Source organism: Apiospora aurea (genome assembly GCF_038362705.1).
Source record: "Apiospora aurea strain CBS 24483 chromosome Unknown utg000002l_segment0_segment0, whole genome shotgun sequence".
Taxonomy (NCBI): domain Eukaryota; kingdom Fungi; phylum Ascomycota; class Sordariomycetes; order Amphisphaeriales; family Apiosporaceae; genus Apiospora; species Apiospora aurea.
Window position 1 is genome coordinate 4,627,733 of NW_027117389.1, and position 21,428 is coordinate 4,649,160.

General features: G+C 54.7%; 9 protein-coding genes across 9 annotated transcripts; 4 read left to right on the forward strand and 5 right to left on the reverse strand.

Annotated features, from left to right (window-relative positions):
* Positions 1 to 32: 32 nt before the first annotated feature.
* On the reverse strand, positions 33 to 677 carry PG986_003792 (Rhodanese-like domain-containing protein; the record flags this gene model as incomplete). The annotated part of the gene is made up of 2 exons (XM_066840014.1): positions 33 to 413; positions 525 to 677. The coding sequence occupies 2 exons, from the start codon at positions 675 to 677 to the stop codon at positions 33 to 35; spliced, it is 534 nt and encodes a 177-aa protein (XP_066705078.1).
* A 594-nt stretch (positions 678 to 1,271) lies between these two features.
* PG986_003793 (uncharacterized protein) lies at positions 1,272 to 2,330 on the forward strand (the record flags this gene model as incomplete). The annotated part of the gene is made up of 1 exon (XM_066840015.1): positions 1,272 to 2,330. One exon carries the CDS (start codon positions 1,272 to 1,274, stop codon positions 2,328 to 2,330), a length of 1,059 nt encoding a protein of 352 aa, XP_066705079.1.
* Positions 2,331 to 2,700: 370 nt separating this feature from the next.
* PG986_003794 (uncharacterized protein) lies at positions 2,701 to 7,306 on the reverse strand (the record flags this gene model as incomplete). The annotated part of the gene is made up of 8 exons (XM_066840016.1): positions 2,701 to 3,437; positions 3,560 to 4,296; positions 4,355 to 5,012; positions 5,067 to 5,469; positions 5,715 to 6,406; positions 6,495 to 6,665; positions 6,718 to 7,168; positions 7,238 to 7,306. The coding sequence occupies 8 exons, from the start codon at positions 7,304 to 7,306 to the stop codon at positions 2,701 to 2,703; spliced, it is 3,918 nt and encodes a 1,305-aa protein (XP_066705080.1).
* A 1,591-nt stretch (positions 7,307 to 8,897) lies between these two features.
* Positions 8,898 to 9,827, reverse strand: PG986_003795 (Protein lifeguard 4; the record flags this gene model as incomplete). Its single annotated transcript, XM_066840017.1, has 2 exons — positions 8,898 to 9,389; positions 9,474 to 9,827. 2 exons carry the CDS (start codon positions 9,825 to 9,827, stop codon positions 8,898 to 8,900), a joined length of 846 nt encoding a protein of 281 aa, XP_066705081.1.
* A 990-nt stretch (positions 9,828 to 10,817) lies between these two features.
* PG986_003796 (uncharacterized protein) lies at positions 10,818 to 11,062 on the forward strand (the record flags this gene model as incomplete). The annotated part of the gene is made up of 2 exons (XM_066840018.1): positions 10,818 to 10,891; positions 10,951 to 11,062. 2 exons carry the CDS (start codon positions 10,818 to 10,820, stop codon positions 11,060 to 11,062), a joined length of 186 nt encoding a protein of 61 aa, XP_066705082.1.
* Positions 11,063 to 11,242: 180 nt separating this feature from the next.
* On the reverse strand, positions 11,243 to 12,798 carry PG986_003797 (uncharacterized protein; the record flags this gene model as incomplete). The annotated part of the gene is made up of 6 exons (XM_066840019.1): positions 11,243 to 11,495; positions 11,557 to 12,024; positions 12,087 to 12,224; positions 12,293 to 12,380; positions 12,451 to 12,567; positions 12,708 to 12,798. 6 exons carry the CDS (start codon positions 12,796 to 12,798, stop codon positions 11,243 to 11,245), a joined length of 1,155 nt encoding a protein of 384 aa, XP_066705083.1.
* A 2,783-nt stretch (positions 12,799 to 15,581) lies between these two features.
* On the forward strand, positions 15,582 to 16,860 carry PG986_003798 (uncharacterized protein; the record flags this gene model as incomplete). The annotated part of the gene is made up of 2 exons (XM_066840020.1): positions 15,582 to 15,690; positions 15,797 to 16,860. The coding sequence occupies 2 exons, from the start codon at positions 15,582 to 15,584 to the stop codon at positions 16,858 to 16,860; spliced, it is 1,173 nt and encodes a 390-aa protein (XP_066705084.1).
* A 434-nt stretch (positions 16,861 to 17,294) lies between these two features.
* On the reverse strand, positions 17,295 to 18,392 carry PG986_003799 (uncharacterized protein; the record flags this gene model as incomplete). The annotated part of the gene is made up of 1 exon (XM_066840021.1): positions 17,295 to 18,392. One exon carries the CDS (start codon positions 18,390 to 18,392, stop codon positions 17,295 to 17,297), a length of 1,098 nt encoding a protein of 365 aa, XP_066705085.1.
* Positions 18,393 to 19,492: 1,100 nt separating this feature from the next.
* Positions 19,493 to 21,404, forward strand: PG986_003800 (uncharacterized protein; the record flags this gene model as incomplete). Its single annotated transcript, XM_066840022.1, has 6 exons — positions 19,493 to 19,652; positions 19,719 to 19,874; positions 19,941 to 20,323; positions 20,380 to 20,473; positions 20,522 to 21,171; positions 21,255 to 21,404. The coding sequence occupies 6 exons, from the start codon at positions 19,493 to 19,495 to the stop codon at positions 21,402 to 21,404; spliced, it is 1,593 nt and encodes a 530-aa protein (XP_066705086.1).
* Positions 21,405 to 21,428: the final 24 nt, after the last annotated feature.

Consider the following 21,428-nt stretch of genomic DNA (forward strand, 5'->3'; position numbering starts at 1 on the left):
CAGGGGGTCGGCGTTAGCTGGAAGCGGGGTTTTTAGTTGCATTGTCCCTCCTTCAGCGCCCGCCAAACAGCCTCGTCGTACTCGTCCATCCATTGTACAAATTCGTCGCCGGCCGTTGCCCAACCCTTGATGCCGCCTTTCAATATCACGCTTTCCATCTCCTTATCCTCCTGTTTACCAAGATGATCTTGAAACCAGCCGGCTGCCCGCGTCCCGCGTCCGCCGGAGGACCCTATGACATTGCTTTTCAATGGGTCTGAACAGATGTAGCGGTCGATGCAGGTGGGGTCAAACTCACCACAGTACCAGATGGCCTTCTTCACTCCCGCGTTTTTGAACAGCTTGTATAGCCGCGGGATCGCTGGATAGAGACTCTGCGCGGGCAGGTTGATCGATCCACGAATTATGCCGCCCTGAAAAGTCCCATATCGTGATTAGGACACCAGCTGGAGGTTTTCCAACCCACCAGGTCTTCGCGACCCGGAAAGCGGGGGAACGGGCAAAGGAGGAAGGGGGTTTCCTACCTCATGATCATTGCGTCGAAGGTCAATCAGGACAAAGTCCTCCTCCCCACGCTGTAGCATGCCGAGGACATCCTCTTTCGTAAGGGCACCAGGCGCTGTCGTCTTGGGTGCAGGGTATGCTGCGTGCCACGGGGCCTGCGCCAATGTCGCCATGATTGCGGAAGGTGGCTGTCGAGCAACTTGTATCGTATCCAAGCAACGAAGTTCCGGTGAAAGGCGTAGCTTAAGGCTTGGGGTAGCACCCCGCGCAGCATTCCCATTGGCTGCTGATGACCCTGAACGCGCTGACAAGTTCGGTATTGGTAGAATCGGGTAGATCCCCCCCCACCGCTAACCATAGTTCCCGGGGCCAAGGCGGGCGACAGAAAAGGAGTTACGTAGGTACTTCCCTACCACGAATGTCAAATAACTGGCTGGCTTTATGGTGACTTCTTTTTTGTTTGCCAGTGCAAAGGTAACCTCGGAATCGTGTTCTTCTGTCTACAGCATGTTAAGTATCATGCTTTGGTGCCATCAAGTTACTGGGCATCCATGAATACTCAATGCAAGCCCCTTGCGGGATTACGCATCGGACGTGACAGAACCGGCAGCAGTGGCTGACCCCTGGTCACAATACAACCAAACGGCGAAACGCCACGATGAATGCTCGCAGTAGGCTACCTATTTAATCCCGTCGCATTCCCCATCATCTTCGGTTGATCAACAAACCTCCAATCCATGCGCAGCGTGTCCAATCCGTTTTCAACAATGCTGCGCCACTTCTCATCCCCTTTCGCGAGGGCCGGCTGCCCGGGCAGGTTTCCTGCTGGACGACGTGTAGCTTCCGGTTCGTCTTGTATGGCACCGTTTGCTACCTCTCGACCTCCGACGAGGTCCTTCCGAAAAACATGTGTCCCTACGGTCCGAACTGCGAACGTTCCAAAGGTCGTCACATCTCCCAGCGGCCAGGCGGGTTTCTTCCGTGGGCAACGTCTGCTACACCACAATACATTCGACGAGGACGAGTCCGATGGGAGGGATAAATTTGGCGATGTTTCCTTCTTCGAACTCCTTCTATGGTTCTGCGCGCTAGCGTCGCTGTTACGCGTTCCCTACTACGCGGACGCGGAATTGGTCGGAAACATCTTGCTCGCCATCGATCCCGATGACCGGCCCCCTGAACTGGTGCGCATGTACTTGCTCCTGCGGTGGCCCCTGGGCCGTTGCGCGCCGCGGCCTTGCACTTGCCACCTGGACGGGCTCTTAACGAACGAGTTCAAGTTCAATGAAGCAAGTCGCAACCCGGGGATAGAATCGATAGACTCGCGTCGCGTTCGCGCGTGGGTCGAAGTTGCGGACGTCTTGAAAGCCGAAACACGAGGCGGCTCGTCTCGGGACCTACCGGACACCGTTACGACATTGTACATTTCCATCGATGCCTCGCATGAAGAAATCGAGATTGATACCGACAATGGGTTGTGCATCGCCCTAGGATATCATGCGCCATGTAACTTGACCGGCCATGAGAACCCCACGATGCGAAATGCAGAACGAACAATCAAGTTTGAAAGGCAAGGTCTCCCGACAGACCTCTCGGTGGTGATGGTATTGAAGGATGGGTTCAAGGTCTTCAACTATGATGGCAAACAGTTGATCTTGCGGAAGGCAGGGAGGAACCTAGTACATCCGAGGTCACCACCACCCGGTGATCATCTCGGCTATCACCCCCATTGGAGCTCAGATCTTAGGGCGCCGGAACTTCAAGCGGCAACGCGATGCAGGTCATTTCTTGGAGACATACCCTCGGCAAGTTCGTCCTCTCAATAAAAGCGCGGCCGCTGATGCAAAGCTCCAACTCCTGCAAGATACAGACATAGTTTGGCGACTGCCGTGCCGCAACCCGGATTCGGACCCGGACCCGCATTATCCGGGCCGTGTCTCGTCGAGACCATGGAGGACATCTCCAGGCATGGGGAGTCGCCGGGAACACGTGTCTTGGTACAATCATGCGAGGATGAGCGGAAGCACTCTCCGGGGCCAGAGTGCAGCCGCGGCTCCCATTCAAGGTAAACTTGGAGAGTTGTTGTAGCAGACTACAAATCCAGATGAACTACAGCTGTGAACCGAATGAGATGCCGTGAACTCCAATATGTGGTTGATCTTCCCGACTTACTAGGTCGGAAGTCGTCTATGTAACTTAGGTCTTGGTGACATTCATGTCACTTTGTATCTCGTGGGTGACAGACGACCTGCAAGGTACTGCCTTGATCCTCATCTGTTTCCCATCTTCCCTCCGATACTTTGCCACTTCGGTCTCCTCAATTTCGCCATCCCTCCCTTCGATTCGATGCTTCTTTCCTCTTGAAACGGCTCTCTGGTCTTTGACAACCAGTGCTGGAAAGTGTCTGTCTGGCTCGTCCAACATACTGTATCGAGGTTTCGGGTTCTTATTCAGGACCGGTTGCAGGCATTCCGTCCCTGTCTCTGGGACTTTGATACTGGCGTCGAGATAATCCACGCTCTCGACCTCTGGCAGAGATATGAATGATTGAGTAGCTGACTCGGCCCCACTCCGCTGTATGGCTTCCAAGGAAATAACTGCTTGTTTCTTGATCCGGAGGGCCTGGAAGACGGTCTTGCCATCGTTGCCAGTGTATTGCTGCATCTGCTGTGTCTGCAGAGCACCGCTGCCCGAGAGAATCAGCGCGCCGCGGAATGAGTCTTGCTTCGTCACTGTCATTGTGCCTTGCGGATCTTTAGCCTTTCCTTTGTTGAGTGTGTTTTGCTTCGTGTATATAGGCAAATGGGTGATCGATTGGACCGAAGGGTACTCATCCATGATGCCGTCGATGATGAGGTTTGCCCCACAGCTTGAAAAGCTAAGGCCTCGGAGTACTCTTCGGCCTGGGACTTTGGTAAGTTCATGGAACTCACCTATTGCCTGTTAGTACTTTGCCCATAATCGCAAAGGTTGGAGCTGAGCAGTAAGCGCTCTTTACATATTATTGGTATTTGTTGGATCCGGATGAAAATGTATAAAATGGGGGTAACATTACCGTCTGTAAAGCTCCATAGAGCCGCTGCACAGCTGCCACGCTCATGCACTGCCAGTATAGGAAGTGTGGGATGAAAGCTCCAGTGGGTGAGATGTTTGCAGCCTGGGTCACGAACCAGACTGTTCAGGAAATGAACAGGTGCTCTGTTCGTGTTCATGAACAGCGATAGCTCGAAGACTGCTAGGGTTGTGGCAAAGGTATCCCCCTTTGTTGGCAAATCATCCAGTGCGGTGGTGTCTCGGTATAGAAGATACTTGTCCTCGCTTTCAAACTCGAATCCATACTCGTATACAATGTCAGATGCGAGGCGATAACCCGACTTGGAGTGTCTGGGTGACCATATTGACGCCAGTTTGGCATCGAAATCAAGTGGGATAACGAAAGAATCAAACTGGACATCACCCGGTGAGCCCCCAACCCGAACAAGTTTGTACAGTGTCCGGAGAATAACGAAGGTGTTTATATCGTGGCGCGAAATAAGCATCGGGAATGCCAGCTGCAATTCGTCTTTGGGGTACTCCGCTCCCTGTAATACTTCAAGATTAGGCGTGAACTTGGGCGACCTTCGCAAGAAGTGTTGAACCTGCAACCGGACGTCATTGGCATCCAGTGGAATACTGTATTCCTGGGCTAGCTGCGGGAACTCGGATGAGGTATCCCACAGCTGATATCTCGCAGTCCATCCACTGCAGGATTGGTGCATTCTGCTCAAATCTGACCAAACATTTTCGAACTCCCTGCAAACAGTTTAGTACGCGCCCCCGGGTATACTTGTTGCGTGGATTTGTGCTTTACCTGGAAGGCCAGATGCTCAGCTTAGCTAAGGCCGTTTGCGTTGGGTCTGACGCTGAGACGATGGCGAGAGGCTTGGTACTTTGCGATTGGTCTAGCGGATCATCGAGTCCGATGTGCCTCACGGTAGTCGCTCTTGTCTTTTTAAAGAAGAGACTGGGGAGAAAGGCTGTGACATCGTTCCAGATCTGATGGGATTCTTCTCGAAGCGAGCGTCCCCATTCTTCTTCGAGTACTTTGAGGTCTCGAGATAGTCTGGTTAAAGACTCATAGAAGTCCAACTTCAACTGGGGGTATCCTCCTTGCCCAGAAGTGCACGGTGTTGACTGTCGGAGGTTCTGATGTTGATTCGCGTTTGTCACTGGGTTTCCTAGAAGATACATCAACTCGACCCAACTGTTCACCTTGAGCTCTGATTCCAGAAATTGCCGGATGACTTGGATTAAGGTGGCCAGATTGCTCTCGAAACTCGAATGGCCACAGCACCGAAAGACTTTAGCATGCCTGAGGTGAGCTGTCCAAAAGGCGCTAGCATAGGCAGCGAAACGATACTTATGCGACACTTCGTCCCGGTTTGCGGCTGTTAGGACGCTACCAGATAAGGGTCTCGCCGGCACGAAAGTCAGTAGATACCGCAAGCAGGTGATGCCGAGCTCCATTTCTGTTTCCGGCTCGCACATTTAGAAGTACTGTCTGACTGATGGCTGCACGTGACTCAGGCCCGAGCAATCTGTAGAGTACAGTCGAGTCAGAAAGAACTCCGAGGTGGTGGCATGGATGAATCGGTAGTAGTGCTGGGAGCCTGGGGTGCTGAGCTCAACCAGGCTTGAGCAAGCCAGAAGGATAGCTTGACTGAAAGCTGCAAACGCTTCGTCAACTATCTCTTGCGATTCATTTCCAGGTATGAGGCTTGTCAAATTGCCGGATGCAAAGTAGAACGCGGCTGTCAAGACCGTATGAAGCTCCAACGCATTGAAGTACTGGTTCCTATGGAAACAGGAGCCACTTGAAGGCTTGACGTGCCAACTGACGCCTATAATCTGGCATAGCCCCAAAAAGACCGAGTACACGGCAGTAAACCTGGTCAAGGGTTTCTGGGTATCGCAGATTCCGGATTGCTTGTAATCGTACAGTGGCTGCAAGATGAGGAAGGGCCAATACCTGTTGCCTCTCAGCGTAAGTACTACTGTCCAAAGATACAGAAGGTATATCTCAAGGGCAGTCAGGGCAGTAAGGGCAGCTAGGGCAGTAAGGGCAGCTATGGGTAAATCCTGAGTAAGAAGTGCATCTGGCCTTCCTGGGAAACTAGGATAAACGGCAATGGACAGTGGAATAAGGAGGAACAAATTCCGAAGCCGCTTACCGGAGACCGGAGGTAAGAGAACATAAGCCGCATCCATAGAAACATCCCATCGGCCCCTATCAGGAGCGTGTTGCATAGTTCTCCCAAAGATGCAGTGTCCATGGTTGGGAGAGAGCCATTGCCGCAGAGGTCATGCAACCCCTTGTAACAATACCGCTTCAGGTCGTCCAGGAGCAACGGTGGGGTGATGTTGAGAGATTGGATGGTCGAGCAGGGAGAGAGATTCGACAGTCCCCAAACACTGGGACGACTCAATATAACCATCTTGGCACCGGCGTTGACGATACCATCATAAAGTATCTGTAGCTCCTCGCGCAATGCCTGCTCGCTTTCCTCATACCTGTCACCAGGTTCGCATTCATCGATGGCGTCGATTATGACGTATACGTTAGACAAACGCCCGAGAAGAATGAAGAATAGGTCTCGTATGATCAAAGGAGACCCCCGAATCTGGCCCTTTTGACGACTCGAGAGGGCGTATTCAATCGTCGTTTCCGCTTCGTTGGGATCAAAGCGACTGTCGATTGTCTGAGCTAGTAATGCTCTGTACATTTGATCCATGGACGTAAGGCCCTCGTTCGAATTGTAGAAGAAGTATAGAACATTATGCGGCTCTGCTGCTGGATGGATAGGCGCCCCAAGAGTATCGATGATATTGCTTGCCAAAATAGATTTGCCGCAACCTGGCTTGCCTGTTGTCCTTGAGGGTAAGCCAATGCGTCCAGATATAGGGCACAGAATAGATATAGGTGCACGCGGAGGCCAAAATATATCACCCACCTTTGATCCAAAGCATTTGCACACCCGAAGCCCAGCTTTGCCAGCTAGAAAACTCGCGGGACTCGAACAGCCACTTTCCAGATTCCGGATCACGAAGCAAATACGCATGCTCGTATTCCTGGATAAACTCGGGCGGCTGGAAGAATTTCATAATGTCATCCCGAAGTCGACCTTGAAGGATCTTAGTAAATGTGCCATGCTGAGCTTCCATTGGGCGAAATACCTGCATCAGCTAGCTTCTGATCATAGCCTTTTGAAAGCAGCTTTTCATATTTGATTTCTGCTTGCTCCTCGATGCTTTTCAACTCCGAACACAGATCTTGCACGCGGAGCTCGATGTTGTGAACCGATGCAGGAGTTTCAGTCAAGGATTTGAATACCTCGGACCGAATCTGTTGCTCCAGCCGTACCAAAGCTTTTTTGTTGTCCGCTGCAAGATTAAGTTGGAGGAGCTGTATCTCCTTGGTGACAACAGTCGAATGGTACTCGAACCTTTGCTTGATGCTCTTGAACTTCATTGTAAACGGTTGCCACATGAGCTCTGTAACTACAACTCGAGTCCGTTTGATAGCTGAGTAGGGAGTTAGCAATTCAAAACCGCAGTATGCATTGGGACGATTGTAGAACCCACTTCCATCTTTCTTGGTGAACACAAGAGCAACCGAACAGAGCAACTGGAATAAATCCTTGTAATAGTCTATCACCACCGACTGTATCCGATGTGAGACCGGGGCATTACTCACGAGCAAACTAACCAACTCCTTGAACCGCGGAATCTCGGATGTGATGTCCTCGAGTAAGCCTGCCAGCATTGCGAAGAAGGAGGAGAAATTTCCAGCCATCTGCCAGAAGGTTAATGTCAGTTTATGCCACTCCCGCAGTCGTTTGTTTCCTCAGACCTGCAGTACGAGGCGGAATGCGCCCCAAACTATCCCTGCCACTTCGGGGTGGGAGGATACAAGGATGCTGACGACCTCGAAATAGGGCTTCAATGCTTCAGTGAAGCCCTGGATCCCGGAAACCACCTTCTTCCATCGCTCCGTCTTGAAACGATGAGAGAATGGTTTTATAGAGTCCAGTAGCTGTTCCGGTGAGGCGTGGTCGCATAGTGCCGAGAACCGGCTGCGTTCGGATGTAGAAAGGGTGGCAAGGAAGCCCTCTCTAGCAGCCTGGAACTCGTCCCTGGGCTGTCTAGGGGTTGAGCCATTAAAAAGAAGAGATTTGTCGGCTGGTAGAAGAGAGTCGAGCCGCTGGCCGAACAGTGGCAGTCAAAACTTCGAATTACGACAACTTCCTAGGTGGTCAACGGAAGTCCAAGTCCCTTAATAAGATTACACGCAGAGGAAGGTGAGCTGGTAAGCAGTGTCACTTCAACGGCGACATGGCTGGGCCTCCAATGTAGAGCATGCTGATCGGTATGCCCAATCTCAACCTACTGTCTCATTATGAAATACGTTGGGGAGGGTCATCACCGAATCAATGTGCCAGCAAATGCAAAGGGTATGCTGTACCACGTCAACTGATTTAGCCTAGGAGGATTTCGCTCTCCTTCGCCCATTCCATCACTGCGCCCCCAGGCTGTGTCGAAGGCTTTCTGCGCAGCCTTAATGCAACCCTCCAACCGCCTCACAATTCCCTCGTTGATAGGTAGGTCTTGCGATTATATCGGGTCCTTGGCTGCACTGCCAGCAATCTGCGAGATGTCGCGATTGGTGAGTAGGTTGGGCGAGCCCGAACGCATTCAGCATGAAGAAAGGGCCTACGTGTACCCTAGGCTGCGTTTGGCTGCGGTGCCGATCTGATGCAACACACGACGCAACATAAGGGGCTGACGGCAGAGTAAGGTACTGCCTAATTAGACAAGAGGGTTCCCTATTAGAATGCCACCGAGGGTATCATGAACAGCCAGAACACCCAATTACTGTAATGCCATTGTCATGCCAATTACCATGATTTCATGATATACTGCGGTATTCAATCACATAACGGCAAGTACCATCACCGTAAGAACCGACACAGGCCAGTGGGAGCAACTTCGATCAGAGTTGAGATGAGCAGACCAGTCTAACGAATATTTACATCAAGTGTCAGTGAACCAGCAAAGCGAACCATTCGGATAACCAGAGGACACCACCTCACCCTTGGAATAAACATGTATGTGTGTGTGTGTACCGAACGCAAGCATGGCCGATCCCAAATCTCAGGGGCATAATAAACGATCCTCGCCCACCAACGAGAAGAACGAAACTCCCTTCTTCAGTTCTCAGTCCTCGGTTCCCAATCTTATATCGTAAGGTACCATAATAGCCTGGCGGTACGCAACTTTTCTCTTTCTCTCTGGGTCTCCGTCTCCGTCTCCGTCCGTATCCTCCGCATCCTTCAATACCACTCAGTCAGCTCATCCTAGTTATTCTGCTGGCTGTTTAGAATGCGCAAGATGGCGAGGAACAGGTTGATGATATCCAGGTAAAGGCTGATCGCGGCCGCAATCTCCTCCTCGACATGGTGGTGGCGGAGCACGAGCTGGGTATCGACCAAAATGTACCCGGAGAAGATGAGGGCCGACAACCCGCCGTAGATGAGCTCGCCCGTGCTGCTGTAGGGGAAGAAGGCGGCCATGAAGCCGAAGAGAATAAGTCCCCAGAGCCCGCCGAAGAGGTACGGCATCCACGAGGTGAAGTCGTACTTGGTCTGGCACGCAAACAGCGTCAGGAAGACAAAGATGCCGCCCGTCAGGATCACGGCGTTGAGCACGATCTGCGTCTTGTAGAAGGACACGATGACGGAGATGGAGTAGGCCTCGAGGACGGTGAAGCCGGACAGGAACAGCAGGTTCGTCGGGTACGACTTGCGCTTCCAGTAGGTGAGGAACATGAAGCCGATGGCGCCGAAGAGCTGGGGAGAGGTGGTATGTCAGCATTAAGTCGTCATTTGAAGCAGATCATGATGCGAAAGGGAAGGTGCGTAAAGAGCACTTACAGATACAAAGACCAGCGCCGGATGGCTCTGGATCCAGGCCTTGTAGCCAGCACTGAAGAAGCTCAGCGAGCTGACAATGGCCGTCACCACCAGCTGCGCCGTGAGGATGGTGTAGACCTTGCGGATGAACTGGTTGCGGATATCGACCGTGGCCTCGGCGACGGAGCCGCCAAACTTGAAGTCGTCGGGGATGTCGTCGTCCTCGACGCCGGCGCCGCGGGGCGCACCACCGCCGAAGAGGGCGGCGTCATCGCGCGCCGAGTCGGCGGCCTGGTAAGAGGGAGGCGCTTGCGACCAGGTGCCCTCGTCGGGGTCCTGCGTGGGCGCGGCCTGGTATTTGGCGTTGGCGGCCATTTTGGTGTGGTATTTGCTGGGCCGAGGTTCGAGTCGTCGATTGTCGTTACGTTACGTTATCCAAAGGTACTTGATTGGCGATTGATGGATAATGGATGCTCGATAGAGTCCTCGTGGTTGGACAACAAAGGCAAACAGAATCGATGCAAAGGACAAAATGCGGATGACAGCAATAGGCCGCCTCAATTTGATGGATCAAGAGGTATGTGCAGAAGGGAAACGTAGGTAGGTAAGTAGGTTTATTAATCGCGGGGAGGTAGACAAGACAGGCAGCTAGCGAACATAAGTGAAGCGCGAGGCGAGGCTGTGTCGTGCGCCGTCATACATTGATCTTGTTGGGAGGTAGTGGCCTGGGCAGGAACCTGGGGGCGGTACCATGGGACACACTGAGCCAGTCTACGGAGTAGTCTGCCAGTAATCTATCTCAATGCGGCCTGGTGGCCAAGGATGTCCTGGCGTTTTCTGGAACCAGCTGTGGCGCAAAAACCGCCTGGGCACGCCGGGCACGGAGGCATCCAATTTTATTGGTGCGCCTGTGTTACGAGGTAATGCTCCTTGGAGGACATGCTCTACCCGTACTTTAGCTATCGGTGGCGCCATACATCTTGAGCCTCGGCTGGTTGGCTGATTTCGAGAAGAGTTGAAGAATCATAGATCCCAAGAGAATAACGTCTACTTCTCGGATCGATGAGACCAATGCTCTTCTCCATCATGTGCACCTGCTGCTGTTGGCAGAGTGTCACCCCCTACTTCTCACGCTTCATCAAACTGGGCACCCTCAACAAGAAGCTAACAGCAACACGATCGTCGCAACCCCTCGCATCGATTCATAAACTGATCTGGGAATATTGGAATATTTGCATTATAAGGCCACTAGTACTAGGAAAGTTCAAGGCGTGATCTTGACTGAAAAAGGGGTAGTAAAACGAGAACAAGGTCAACATTTGCGCAAAGGCTACATTAAATAATCGGGGGGACATTTCCTCCGCCATGGTGACCCTCTCGAGAAACAAGACGACTCTGCCCAACGTCGAGAGCTGCATGCTTGGCACATTCTCCATAACGTCAGTCCCTTACGAGAACCAGCTTCCAATAACTTTGCTGCTCGAAAAACTTCGTATAGGCTATCATCATGTCCCAAGTCGGTCGCGTGTACGGGACAGCGCCAAGGCCGAGACATCAAGTCTACTCCTGCTCATCGCGCGCAAGCCGGACTGCCGAGCCTCGTCGTGTAGAATCTTCTCAACTCATGTCTGCCCGGCGTAGGCCGCCCGTCTTCAACAACAATAAAAACGTGAGAGGTAGGGATATCACAACATCCAACGCCCGCGGTTCGTTCGATTCTTTTCGGTTGCCTGGCCTCCATCGTACCAGCATTAATAGTAAAGAAAGCAGACGTATCCATAGGCACTGGCTTAAGCCTCGTGCTCGCCGTTCGCCTCGGGCACGGGCGACGACTGGCTTTGCGAGGCCGCCTGCTCGCGCTGCATGCGTGCCTCGATCTCCCGCAGTTGCGACTCGCGGGCCAGGAGCTCCTGGCGCTTCTCGTTGATTTCGCGCTGCACCTTGACCTCGATCTCCCGCAGCTTCTCCTCCTCGCGGCGGAGCTGCTCCTCCTTGAGGCGGACCGACTGCGAGGCCAGGTCCTCGGGGTTCATGGAGGAATCCCTGCGGAAATGTTAGCACAACTGCGTTCAAAAGATATGGCAATTTGGGAAAGGCAACGTACACTCCAGCACCACCCTCCACGCTCTTGGACAGCTTCTCGGTACGGTAGTTCTCGTACAGGAAGTCGTGGGTGATCTCCTTCAGGTCGGCCAAATGGCTGTGCAGCAGGGCCGATCGAATGGCCAGGAAATCCGAGTGGCGAGGGTTGTCGACCTCGACGACACCCCACGGGTACTGGCGGGCGCGCACCTTGCGACCTCCGATCTCGACAATCTCCTCGGAGCCAACAATGGCGAACGGCATCAGGCCGCGGAGCTCGGCGTTCTCCTCGACGGTGTCCTCGTCATCCTCCTCAATGTCGTAGGGGAAGTTGTACACGGGGATGCGGTAGTGCTCGATGTCCTCCATCACCAGCTTCTTGGACTCGGCCAGCTCGGCGGGGGTGAGCGAGTCGGCCCTGCCGATAACGGGGATGACGTTCGCGCGGGGGGCAAGGCGCTTCATCAGCTCAATGTCGAGCTCACGCAGACTGTGCCTCTGTCAGTTCTTCATGCTCTGGACACAGGGGGAAAGCGCACTGGGAAAACATACCCATGACCAGTCGGTGTGATGAAGTAAAGCATAGCGTGGACACGGTTGTCCCTGAATCTGGGGTTACGCTTGATACGCGACTCCTCGGCCAGAATATCATCGTATTGTCTCTCGAGATAGCCAACAATCTCCGAGAAGCTAAATTTGGCAGGTTGTGTCAGTGACGAGTCGGCAAACACGCGCAAGGGGTGTCTGAGGCATCGTACCTTGCTTCATTGTCGATCTGGTCGCCGAAACCGGGGGTGTCGACGATGGTCAGGGAGATGCGGGTGCCCTCCTCGTCCAGCTCGAGCTCTGAATGATTGAGTGTGTTAGCAGGCCGTAGTCGTCGCTGTGGAAGCTGGCGGCGGGTGGTTCGACATACCAACTGTGATGGGCTTGATCTTAACGCCATCCTCGACATGGGCAGCGCTAGCATCGTCCGAGTCCTTGTGGTTCAGCACGCTCTTGCCGCAGAGGGTGTTGACGAAGGTGGTGCGGCCTGTTCAGAAGCGATGTGTCAGTATCGTGTCTTTCCGTGCCAAAGGCTGCCGTGGGAGCGGGCGCTTCGTGTGTCGACGGAATCGGTGGCACGAGAGGCGGTTGGCGCCGTCAGGAGTGAGGGTGGGAGGGGGCAAGTACCTGTTCCTGAGGCACCGCAGACCATCAGACAGAATTGGATTCCCTTCTTCACATTCTTCTTGCGGCGGATCATCTTCTGTGAGGGAGCCATGATTGCGGGTTAGCGGCGGCGGCCAGGTATGTAGAGAGTCAAGACGCGACACGACAAGTTGGGGGCAAGCGATTGTTGATTGTCAATGGGCGAGGAGTCCGACTTGTTGTTTCAAGTCGGCGGTGAAAATGACAGACAGCAGCGATGGTTTGGGGGAAGAAGTGTGCATGCGACGTGCCGGGAGCGAAGTGACACGAAAATTGGGCTAACGGCTCCTGAGCTATCTTGTTGCAGTCCCAAGCAAGCACACGTAGCGGGTGATTGCTGTGCGATAGGAGAGAGAGGAGAGAGGGTCTCGAGAGATACGTACGGCTGGGGACGACATATTGGACTATTCTGTTCCTGGGCCGATCAAAGCTTCGTCGGATCGGGCAGCGGACTGTGTGCTGGCGCGTGTGGATGGTATGGATGGGTTCGAAAGAGGACCGCAGGTAGAGCCGAGAACGACAGCGACGGGTATCGAAAACAGAGATCCCGTAATACCGTCAAAAACGAAAGGAAGGAGAGATAATGGTGGTTGTTGGAACGGTCGTGGTGGTGAAGAGTGGATGGTCGGTAGACAACAACTGGAGACGAACCAAAAATTGGTGATGGCCTGCGGTTGGGAGAGAGAGTCGGTAGTCTGCAATTGACAACACGACACACTTGCAGGTACAGGCACAGGCGCAGGCACAAGTACAAGCACAAGCACAAGCACAAGCACAAGCACAAGCACGCACACTGGACAGACAGACTTGGCGACGGCGTAATCTCGAAAAAGGGGACTTTTTCTGGGCGGGTGGTTGTTGAAGGGACGAGCGAACGGGCCAGGCCAGACAGGGAAGGAAATTGATTGGACTGAATGGGCGCGGACGATTGGCTACAGCGGGAAAAGTGGGATGGCGGGCGGGCACCTGTGCGCCCAGTAGCCCAGTGAGTGCAACAGTGCAGAAGGTACCACTACGGCTACTGCTGCTAGCGAGATGGGCAGTGGACAGAGTGCTGGAGTGCAGTGCAGGTACTGTAGAAGGGGAGAAGAGTCGGGGAACGATTGGTGGAGGGCGCTAGAACTGCCCGCCCGCTAGGCAGTTATTAGTTGCATGCCTCCAATTCAATTTGATCAGCGTCCTGTCCTGTCCTGCACTCGTTCTCTCTCATAACACCGCCGTAGGTACAGTAGTAGTACAATGCAAAGGAGATATGCACCTACTGCTACTTACTGTTGATGACAATTATTGGTTTGCGGATGATTATGCCGTGACTGCATCCAAGGTCATAATAATAAGAGTAGCACCTAAAAGCTAGCTACCTGCTATTACACCAAAATCTACGGTGGCCAGCCGCAGGATGATGAGACATGCCAAAGCCATCACGTATTCTTTCTGACCTGCCGTGCCTGCCATTTCGACTGGCAGTCAGTCAGTCATCTCTGTTGGTCGCATTTGGGAAATGGCGATTTGGATGTTCTCCACAAGCAACTTCAACGAATTCAGGGGCACGACGGAACGCTAGAAACGAAACGGGCAGATCCCTGGTCGCCGCTATTTCCCGTTCGCTCTTGGCCTCCTTGTCTGTCCCCTTCCCTGCCTCCCTTTCCCCCTTCCAAAGAAGGATGCAAGCAAAAAGAACACCACACACGAGACACTCAGACAGGAGAGAGAGATTGGCATGTCGAGACATGGAATTTCAGTAGTAACAGGGCTTTCCCGCTTGGTTTCGTCGAAATGGTACGAACCGAAGTTGACAGGCGCCTGTTCGCGGCAATCAAATGATTCTTCTCTTCTGAAAGAAACGTTGCGTTTCCACCCGGCAAAAGCGTCCGGTATCGTCAATGCATGCTGGAGAGAAGACGAGAAGGAAACCACGGCGGTGGGTATCGTTAATGTACTGTAATGTTGACTGGTCATGGCATGTGCTTAATATTCGGATGGATATCCTGTAGGAGGGGGCGCGTGAGCTTATTATTAATCAATGAATCAATAAGATGCTTCGGTACGTACCGGTCTCTAGTTCGTGTAGAAAGGACACTGGTTGATTGCCTGGCAGCTGGCAGCAACCCCCCCCCCCATCCTGATCCTGATTCCTGGTCGCCGCTTCAGGATTCCGGGGCCCGGGGGGTTCATGCAGCACTCCAAGGCAAGCATGAGCCACAGTCCCTAGGTTAGCTGGGGCCAGAGCAGCTCCAAGCACCAAGCACCAAGCTTCGACAGCGCCGCGTGCCCGGTAGACAGCATCACTGGCTCTCGCTACCTACACCTCAGATATCGTAACCCCCCAAGCCCTTGGATGACTGTCTCTATCTCGGTACAACAGATGAGTGCGTATTATATATTGGTTTTCCGCTCATTCGCCTCCTAAACGGAAAAATAAGTGTCGCTTATGCGGGCATCAAGTGAATGCGATTGCGAGGCCAGCCAGCATCTTCCCCAGGCCTCAGTCAATCAATCTGTCCGTCCCTCAGCAGGTCCTGCGCTTACTTACAGACGGACGGGGACCACGCAGCACAACAACCACAACCAGCGCCAGGCTTCAAAGGTAGCCTGTCAGCACTGGGAGTACCTATGCAGCAAGCGCCTGGTTATATGATATCGATATGTTGTTTTGACAAAGCTTGATTGAATATCGCATCTCGCCCTCTATCATTCCAGCAGTTGGTCGACTTACACTTACCTAACCTGCTCATCCCGTCATTCCCGACTATTGCTCTCGCCAGTTCGCAGCTGGACTTGGACTTGGACTTGGACTTGCGCCCACCACCTGCACCCACCACCAGGCATCCTCGCACACTCACATCCGTCTGCGCCATGAATACGCGTCCACCGATAGAGGCGACGCAGGACCCGTCGGCCCTGTCGGTCTCCTTCAACAACGATGCCTCCCGCTTCAGCGTCGGCCTCGACTCGGGCTTCTGTGGTAAGTGTGTACCAATGCAATATCGCTCGCTGCATTGACGTCATCGCTTCTTGCTTCCGAGAAAAGAAATGATCAAGTATTGTCATCACTAACATGCGAAACTCAGTATTCAATTCCAAGACGTGCCAATTAATGACAGTGCGGGACTTCAGCGCCGGTCTGGGCCTGGTCCAGATGATGGGCAACGCCAACTACCTCGCCCTGGTCGGCGGCGGCCGCGCGCCCAAATTTCCCGAGACAAAGGTCATCATCTGGGACGACAGCAAGGGCAAAGTGGCCCTGGAAATCACCACGCTCACCGCGGTGCGCGGCGTGCAGATCTCCAAGAGCCACGTCGTCGTGGTCCTCCAGAACAGCGTGCGCGTGTACGCCTTTGAGAAGCAGCCCAGACCGCTCGCCAAGTACGAGACCGCCGACAACCTGCAGGGGCTCTGCGCGTTAAGCGATCGCTGGCTCGTCTTCCCCGGCCAGACGGCGGGGCAGGTCCAGGTGGTTGAGCTCGCCACCGACAACGTGAGCATCATCCCGGCCCACACGAGCCGGCTGCAGGCGCTGCAGCTGAGCGCGGACGGCGAGCTGCTCGCCACTGCGAGCGAGAAGGGGACCATTATTCGCATCTTCGCCACGGGAAGTTGCGCGCGCATCGCCGAGCGGCGGCGGGGCAGCGAGTCTGCGACCATCTACTCGCTACGTTTCAGCCCGAGCGGCCAGATGCTGGCGTGCACAAGCGCGAAGGGGAGCCTACACATTTTCGACGTGCCGAGTCCGGGGAGAAGGGGAGGAGCGCCGTCAAGTCCGACATCACCGCACTCGCCCAGTATAGGGGTGGCCAGCAACAGCGGCGGATCGGCGGCTGGAGGAGATGCCACCAACAAATGGGGGATCCTGTCCAGTCTCCCGTTTGGACCGTTCTCCGATGTCTACTCTTTCGCCTCTGCGCGGTTCGAGGCGGGCGACGCGCCCACGGCCGGCGGATCCGGCATCCCTGAACCAGCATCGGTCCTGGGCACCACGAGGCCGCCCAAGGGGGTGATTGGCTGGATCGACGAGGAGAGCCTGCTGGTGGTCGGGGCCGGTCGCGATGCCAGGTGGGAGAAGTACAATTTGTCCGACGAGGAGGGCAAGACGGTCCTTTATCGGCAGGGCTGGAAGCGCTACCTTGGGAACTAGAACGACCAACTACGCGATTACATGGAGAGACAGAGCGGGAAGGTGGCAACAATCCAAGAAGAACCTTCTGTCCAAGAAGAGCCTTCGGTCCAAGAAGAGCCTGTTGTCGGAGTCGGCGCTTGGGGTCAAGTCAAGTCGATGTTTACGGGATTGCTGCATGCGATAGGCGTCAAGGATCAATGTACTCAGGGGGTTATCAATCAAGGCGGACAACACATACTTATGGGAGGGATAGGGGTGCACAATTGGAGATTAACAGGGCTGGAATTTTTTTTACATACTTATTACTGAATTAGCGAACCATCACCAGGGACTTGAGCGGATTTCGGGGAAAGCAGCGGACACAGATACAACAGAGCATCGATTGTCAATGGCGACGACAGGAAGTGGTATATCATGATGCGAATCAAGGCTACGTAGCATGGCTAATTATTTCATCTCTCTCTCCTCGGGCGTGGCGATCTGCTCCTACTCGTGCGTCGTGACGACTTGTGCTTTTTATCGCGGTCTTCTTCCGAATGCTCCCGCCTACGCTCACGACGACGTTCGTGGGAGTCGTCTCCTCCATCCCGGTCTCTCCTCCTTCTTTCATCCTTGTCGCGGCCATCGCCTCGTCGCTCCCTGTGGCTATCACCACGCCTTCGCTCGCGGCGCTCGTCACCATCGTCACGGGACCGGCGATCTCGCTCGCCATCTCGGTCCCGGTGTCGTTCGCGGGCCTCGGGTGTATCTGCCCGATTCCGTTCATCTGCGACAGGGGTCTCGTCTCTCCTGGACCGTTTGCGGCTGTCCCGGTCACGTTCCCGGTCCCGGTCTTTGCTTTCGCTGTCATCCCGCCTTGACCTGTGACTTCGGTGGTGGTGGTGGTGGCCGTGGCTGCTGCCGTGATGGTGTCGGTGCTTGTGTTTCCGGTCCTTCTTCTCGTACTTCTGCACTGCCAGCTCGACCTCCTTCTTCTTCTCCTCGATCAGGAACGTTTTCATGGGGTCGTCGTCGTCGTGCTCCTCGAGCAGCCGCGCCAGTTCCTTTTCTTCCTGCAGCATGGGTCTCTGCACGACTTCCTCCTCTTCCTCGCTCTCGTCCTCGTCGGTGTCCATGCGGTCCGGATCGCCACCACGCGCCGCCGCCTTCTCCCGGCGCAGCATGTCCTCCCACCCGACGCGGCCCTCCTCGGGATCCTCGTCGTCGCGCATCTTGTAGCGAGCGTGGTCGACGCGGATGAGCCGCCCGCCCACGTCGGCGCCCGCGAGGTTGTCGACGGCCAGGTCGCAGCTGCGCTGGTCCTCGTACTTGAGCCAGCCGAAGCCGCGGGACTTGCCCGTCTCCTTGTCGCGCGCGAGCTTCAGGTAGACGGGCTCGCCGAACTGGGAGAAGATGGTGAGGACGTCGCCCTCGGACATGCTGAACGGTAAACCGCCGAAGGAGACGAAGGCGGTGTCGCGGTAGTCGGCGTGCCAGGAGGCGTTGGGATTGTGGATGCCGGCCTCGAGCTCGCGCTTGTTGAGCTGCTGGATGCTGCGGATCGAGTTCATGGTGGCGGCAGGTTGGGTGTTGGTGGTGTTGGGTTAGATAGCTCGAGGCTGCTGCAGGGCCTCTTCCGGCGATGCGGAGGAGGATATCCGTCTGGGATGGAGAAAGGTGGAAGTCAAATCGGCGAGACCATCCCTAGCATTAAGTTGTTGCGAAGGAAAGAAAGGGACAAGCAAATTGTTTGGTCGAGTGATTCGGCACGGAAGTTCAGTTGATCGCGAAAGATATTCTTTGAGGCTGTCGCAAGGCTGAAAATGGACAAGCAAGCTGCAGCAAGGTGACGTCCCATTGAGATTTCCAGGTACGACTTGTGGCGTATCCAGCAGGGATCAGCGGCTGGAAGTACTGCTGTATCGCTGGGCTGTCCCCCCCCCCAGCCCCCCGCCAAAAGCTTGGAGATTAGCAGTACCTAGGTTAGGTTACCCCGAAACCAATCAATCAATCAATCAACTCCAGCAGCTCGCTTCAATGCTCGTCGGGCCGTCACCTGCCAAATTTCCTGCCGCGCCAGCACTCTTTGGGCAGCTTATGTACTCGCTAAGTACGCCCGCGACACAGCTCCTGAGCATCCGAAGGCACTATTCTCGCAGCGGGAAAGCTCCAAAACACAGGAGCCAGGGTCCCGAAAAGGCTGCAGCGCAGGTCAACCACCCCCTGGCGGAATTGATTGAACAATGAAGGAGGTTTGGGGTCGGTCAGGCATTATCACATCGCGATAGTGTAAAAGTTCCCGTCCTTTGGTTGGGACTGGCATCGCATCCTGTACAGCAAATACTCTCCCTCAAACTAGAATCCCCCCGCCAGCTTCTTTGTATGATATACTACGGCATCGTTCCCCATCGAAAGTGACATCGTACTTCTTTTGTTTTTCCTGTCTTGTGTTTAATTGATCCCGGTCTTGCCTGCCCCACCAATTTCCCGTCCAACATCCAAGTCCCAGTCACGGCCGGAAAGGCAACTTTATTCCTCCACCCGACGATACTACGCGTTGCTACTTTGACAGCCACTCTGACGGCCGCGCTCCGACCAGTCGCAACCCACCCACGACAGCTTCACCATTCGACCATAGTACCCCGATGCAGCCGCCTGGTCAACGGCCAAGATGACGGCAAACACCAATCGCTTTTCCACCTACACCTCCACCTCGGTCGGCTCTGGGTCGGACGGCAAGAATGGAGAGCCCAAGAAGGACATGTGGAGCTCCATGCTCGACAATGTCGCCAGCGGCAAGCGCCTGCCCGAGAAGAACATGCTCGTCCTCGGTACGACACACAATCGCTCCTCCAACGTTGCATACAGACAGTCCAGCTGACAGCGGTGACGTACAGGCGGCACGGTAGAGTCACAGCGGGACTTCATTGGCGGCCTCGCCAACAACGACGGCCGGCGCAGTGCCGATCGCCAAAGCCACAAGATACCCCCCATCGCCAACAGCTTCGCCTTGGGCTACACATACTACGATGTCATGGACGCGGATCAGGATGGTGAGCTCGAGGAACACTGCTCAACAAGCATTGGCGGGCCCCCCGTTTGCTAACCCGGCCTTCTAGATGTCCTCGCCCGAGTCTCGCTCTATCTGCTTTCGAACCCGTCGCCCTCCTTTACGTCTCTCGTCAAGCCCCTGCTCACGCCGCAAACGATACCCAACACTTTAATAGTAATACTTCTGGACTGGTCACAACCGTGGTTATGGATGCGACAGCTACGGGAGTGGGTGCTGCTGATCCGCAAGGTCATCGGCTCGCTCAGCCTCGACTGCAAGGACGCCATGGAGGAGGTCATGATCGGCTGGAAGGATCGCGGCCGAGGAGGCACCACGGTCAACCTCGACGGCACCGGCGCTGTCCCGGCCGAAGGCGACATAGCCTTGCCTCTGGGTCCTGGTGAATGGGAGGATGGCCTGGGGCTGCCGCTCTGTGTGGTCTGCCAAGGTGTATGTTGGCCACTATTCGCGCACCGGTGAAACCTACGCTAACACCGAGATACTAGGCCGAAAGGATAGACTACTTGGAGAAGACCCAAGGTTGGAGAGAAGAGAAGTTTGATCTGGTGTTGCAATACCTTCGTACTGTTCTTCTCAAGCGTAAGTGTTTCGCCAATTTCTAAGACATCAAGTTGCTGACATGACTAGACGGCGCTTCTCTTATCTATACGTCACCCACCATGGCATCGCCGCTTCAGACTCTCGTCCATGCCAGCTTGGGAATACACTCCTTGCTGAAGCGACAACCGATCAAGCACAACGTCATCGACCGCGACAAGATTGTGGTGCCGCCCAACTGGGATTCCTGGAGCAAGATCCGCATTCTGCGCGAAGGGTTCGATACCGATGCTGTTAGTCTCGGCTGGGGTATCGATCTCGACCACGACCCTTACCAGCCACCAGCGACGAACGGGGCGAACGGCGCAGCCGAAGGCAACGACGACGAGGAAGCCATGATGACCAACGGGCACGCGAACGAGGAGCCAGTGGCCGAACCTGAAGGCTCCGCCGTGGTCTTGTACGAAGAGCAGGTCCAAGACACCAGCTTGGATGCACTGCAGCTCGCCCAAGGGCACCAGGCCACGACCAGGCTCGAGGTGGAGCCGGCCGACACGCAGAAGTTCCTGGCGCAGCAGTTGCCCAAACTCGAAGCCGAGAAGAAGGTGGATGAGCAGAGCGGCAAGGATTATTCGCAGATCAGCGCTGCGGATGAGATTATCAGTGACCATATCGGACCGGTGCAGTTCAACATGGGAGGTATTCAGGTGGACGCTGACGATATGGTGCAGAGGCTTAAGGTATGGTTCCCCCTGGCGCGTCTATTTCGAGCACAAGGTCGCGGATGCGTTCTTGGGGGGCTTCAAACTAACAAATGATACAGGACCGACAAGCATACGGGCAGTCTCCCGAGCCAAGCCTCATTGACGAGGTCGAACAGGAGCCTGTTGACTCCAAGCCCGACACGGAACGGCTGGCTCAGTTCTTTGGCAACCTCATGAACCGTAAACCGGCTGGAGGAGGTGGGAAGTAGTTTCGCATCCCCATCTGAAAAGGC